Source organism: Gaeumannomyces tritici (genome assembly GCF_000145635.1).
Source record: "Gaeumannomyces tritici R3-111a-1 unplaced genomic scaffold supercont2.212, whole genome shotgun sequence".
Taxonomy (NCBI): domain Eukaryota; kingdom Fungi; phylum Ascomycota; class Sordariomycetes; order Magnaporthales; family Magnaporthaceae; genus Gaeumannomyces; species Gaeumannomyces tritici.
The window spans coordinates 135-3670 of record NW_008804756.1 but is presented as its reverse complement, the minus strand read 5'-3'; the positions used below and the strand labels follow the sequence as shown (position 1 = coordinate 3670).

The following is a 3536-nucleotide window of genomic DNA, read 5'->3' as shown; positions in this document are numbered from 1 at the left end:
GGAAAATCATGCAAACAGATAAGACGTAAAGAAACGCGGAAACATGATGACCCAGGGCGCCCCTATACACACACGGCGAACAGGACCACACCTGGGTGGGCGGCGACTTGGTGTATGGGAGGGCGGGGAGTGACCAACAAGCGGCCGATGCGACAGCCAAGGAGAACCAAGAACGCTAAAGATTTTTGAGCCGCAGCCAAAGAGATGAGAAAAATTGGGAAAGACAATAGCAGAGACAAGGAAAAATAAGAAAGGTCCAGAACCTGTCCCCGTTGTATAAAAGCGCCAGATGGGTATATATGTCATATCCTGTCCAAATCCATCACCACCAACCACATGTCGCACCGGGCACCATGAGCGCAGAGTGAGAAAGCTCATCATAAAAAAAGGGCCCTGTTGTTGGCAACGCGCCCTCACCGTTCGAGCCCTCTCATCTTCTTACTGGGGAGCGCCGTGGTGGACGCTCTCGGGTGAGAGGCTGGAAGGGTCAACGTGGTCGAAGTGCACAAGCTGGTTCATGTCCATATCTGCTTGGCTATGCTCGGCAAAGGCGGGCGAATGTGGGTGCATGGGCAGGTTGAGCGTGTGCTTGGAGTACATCTCGTTCAGGCCGCTGCCGTCGTCCGAAATGGCTGATGAATCGCCCTGCATCGGGTAGATGTCGGCAGAGGAGCTGCGGCCCAGCATGCCTAGCGGGGGCGATTGGTCGACGATGGCCGGGTCGGCGCTCCCAAAAGAAATTGGTGAGACGGACTGGGGAATCGAGAGGTTCGTAGCGTTCATCATGGGCGACAGGAAAGTGCTGCTGTACGGCGTGTTGAAGCTCGATGCCGGCAGCGGCGTGTTCTCGGGAGCCTGCGAGAAGAATCCGGGGCTGTTGTACTCGGAGGGAGACGGGGCCGTGGTTGCCGACATGGGGTATTGGCGCATGTCCAAGCCGAAGCCGGCCTGTGTGTCGATGCGGAGGCCAGGTCCTGCCGGAGACATGGCATGCGGCGTCTGCGGAACAGGCGAGAAGATTCCGGGGCTGTGGGGCTGGGGCTGCGACTCGCCCGGGTGCTGGATGTAAAATGAGGGCATGGGGGTCTGCAGCATGGAGAAGTCGACGGCGAGCGGCACGGACCGACTACGCTGCCTCTTGTGGCCCGGGCCACGCATGCCGGGATGAATACCAGTGATGCCCCACTGGGACTCCTGGAACATGCCGACATGGGGCTGGGCAAAGTTGGGCTGCGAGGACGGGCGGTTGGTCGGCGAGACAGGCGCGGACACGGGCATCTGGTGGGCCATGGGGTCGGCGAACTGCATCGGGTTGTGGCGGTTCATGAAGGACTCGAGCGAGACCAGCTTGGCGAGCTGGCCGCTGAGGACCTTGGGGTTGCCTCCGAGGTGGTGAACCATGCACTGAGACGCCTGCTGGTCCTCGGTGAAGTCACCGCATTGGAAGAAGCCGTTCGAGGTTGGGGATTGATCCATGAAGAAGCTGGGCGGCCTGTTGAGCTCGATGATGATGCCACCGAACTTGTTTGGGTCGTCGCTGTTCTCGACGGTGATGGTCTTGATGCACGAGAAGTGGTACTCGATCTTGTACCCGGCCTGCTCGTTGTTGATGTAGTACGTCATGGTGCACTTGTCAGGCGAGTAGAAGACGATCAGGTCCATCGTGTTCTGGCCAACACGCGTCCACTTGCCGATGCTCAGAGAGCGGCAGGTCAGATGGTGGATCACTATCAAGCACGTTAGCATTGAGATGGCTCGCAGTTGGGACGCGCGCTATTCTGCATCCTCCCGTCGTGCACCTACAAACTTTGCTCGGGCCTCCCTGCTCCCCAGGCATGAGCATGCTGCTCTGGCCATAGGGCATCATTCCGCGTCCGAGGAAGGCACCGGGGAAGCCCTTGCCGGACTCCATGGCCTGCATCGCCAGGTAAGCGCGCATCGACTCGGGGATGCTGTCGATGTCCTCGCCAGTCTCGAGACTCTTCTTGGCCATCAGCTTTATCTTGGCGCGCCTATGCCACAACCGCGCGTTAGCCACCGCGAACCTTGTTCACCCCATGTTTCACCACGGGGGGTTTGGACGAGTCGAGTCAATTCTCACCTGTTCTGGAACCAGATCTGAACAGACCTCTCGGTCATGTTGATCTCCTCAGCGATCCTCTCGCGAACCAGGGCTGCGGGGGTAGGGTTCTTGTTGAACTCCATCTCCAGGGTTGTCAGCTGATCCTGAGTGGCGCGCTGGCGCTTCTGATTCTTCTGCTGCTGAGTCAGGGTGCTCTTGCGCGGCGGGCGGCGAGAGGCAGAGGACTGAGGGGTCGAGCCCGAGGCCGAGGGCGACGGTGTCTGGTTGGACTTGTTGTGTATGGCCGAGACGGGGGTGGGGGTGGACGAGTCCCCGCCGTTGTTGGCGTCCTCGATCTTGATGGGGTCCAGCTCACCGAGCGAGTGAACGCCCAGCGGCATGTCGACCTCGGTGGCCATTTCGGGCGCGTCGAGGAGGATGTAATGGGTGGCGGATTGGAGAGAGTACCGCGAAACTGCAGTGCGGATGCTGTGTGCCGACAGCGTCCTTCCAAGACGGAACGGTGAGGAAGATGATGAGAGATCCCCCGAAAGATGGGATACAGGCACACAATATCAACCGATTAAGCCTCGAGAGATCCAGCAAATCGAGCGTGTTGGTGTAGATGTTGATAAGGATGGTTGGGTTATATGCTTCGGGGTTTGATCGGTCGTGGCGTGGGCGGGAAGGGTCGGGTCCCAGCAGCTACGCGAAGTCGTCGACCGCCGATCAAGAGGCTCAAGCTCAGGCTCAAGGCTCAATGGTGATGCTAGGGAACGTGCTGAAGGAGCGTGGTCCTTGCCTTGAGGAGCGAGGTCTATGGGGCAGGTTCGAAGGACTACGTCGACTACCGGGGGCCGGCTCGCGTGAGGGTGGAACCTCGAAAAGAGATAGTCGTCAAGCTGGTTAAGCCAAAGGAAGGTAATGGACGCCCGGAATGAGTGACGGGTTCCGAATGGGCTCAAAAGGTGGGATTAATGGGTTTCCAAGGGAATGACTGCGGTGAGAAGAAAAAGAAGAGGCGAAGGGAAAAAGGAGGAGTGGGAGGGGAAGACGGCGTCTCGGGATAAGCGGGAGACTGGCGATCACGGCTGGGAAAAGAAGAAAAAAAAAAGAGGAGTCGAAAAAAGGAGCGTGAGGGGGGCGGGCGGCTTTGAAAAAGACGAAAAGGGCAGGACCAGATGGGGCGCAGGCAGAACGGCCGCCAAAACGGAAAAGAGACTAAGGGGGATAAAAAAGAAAAGAAAAGAAAAAAAGGGAACGGGCAGGGCGGCTCACCAGGCCTGAGGGACCCCTGCCAGACCCGTGGTGATGCAGCGAGCCCGTCCCCACCCTCCGTGCCATGCCAGCAGGACAGACCACAGACAGGACCAGGTTCGGACAAGAGAGGGCGCTTGCCCGCGTCCCACCCACCCACACTGGCTGGCTCACTCACCCCAGACCGACCATAAACACGGCTGATGGACCCAACAGG

The 3536-nt window shown here is 59.0% G+C and overlaps 1 protein-coding gene across 1 annotated transcript; it reads right to left on the bottom strand.

Annotated features, from left to right (window-relative positions):
- Position 1: 1 nt before the first annotated feature.
- Positions 2 to 3159, bottom strand: GGTG_14272 (homeoprotein). Its single transcript, XM_009232199.1, has 3 exons — positions 2102 to 3159; positions 1804 to 2012; positions 2 to 1727 (listed from the first exon to the last, which is right to left on the bottom strand). The coding sequence occupies exons 1-3, from the start codon at positions 2479 to 2481 to the stop codon at positions 439 to 441; spliced, it is 1878 nt and encodes a 625-aa protein (XP_009230463.1). The 5' UTR covers positions 2482 to 3159; the 3' UTR covers positions 2 to 438.
- Positions 3160 to 3536: the final 377 nt, after the last annotated feature.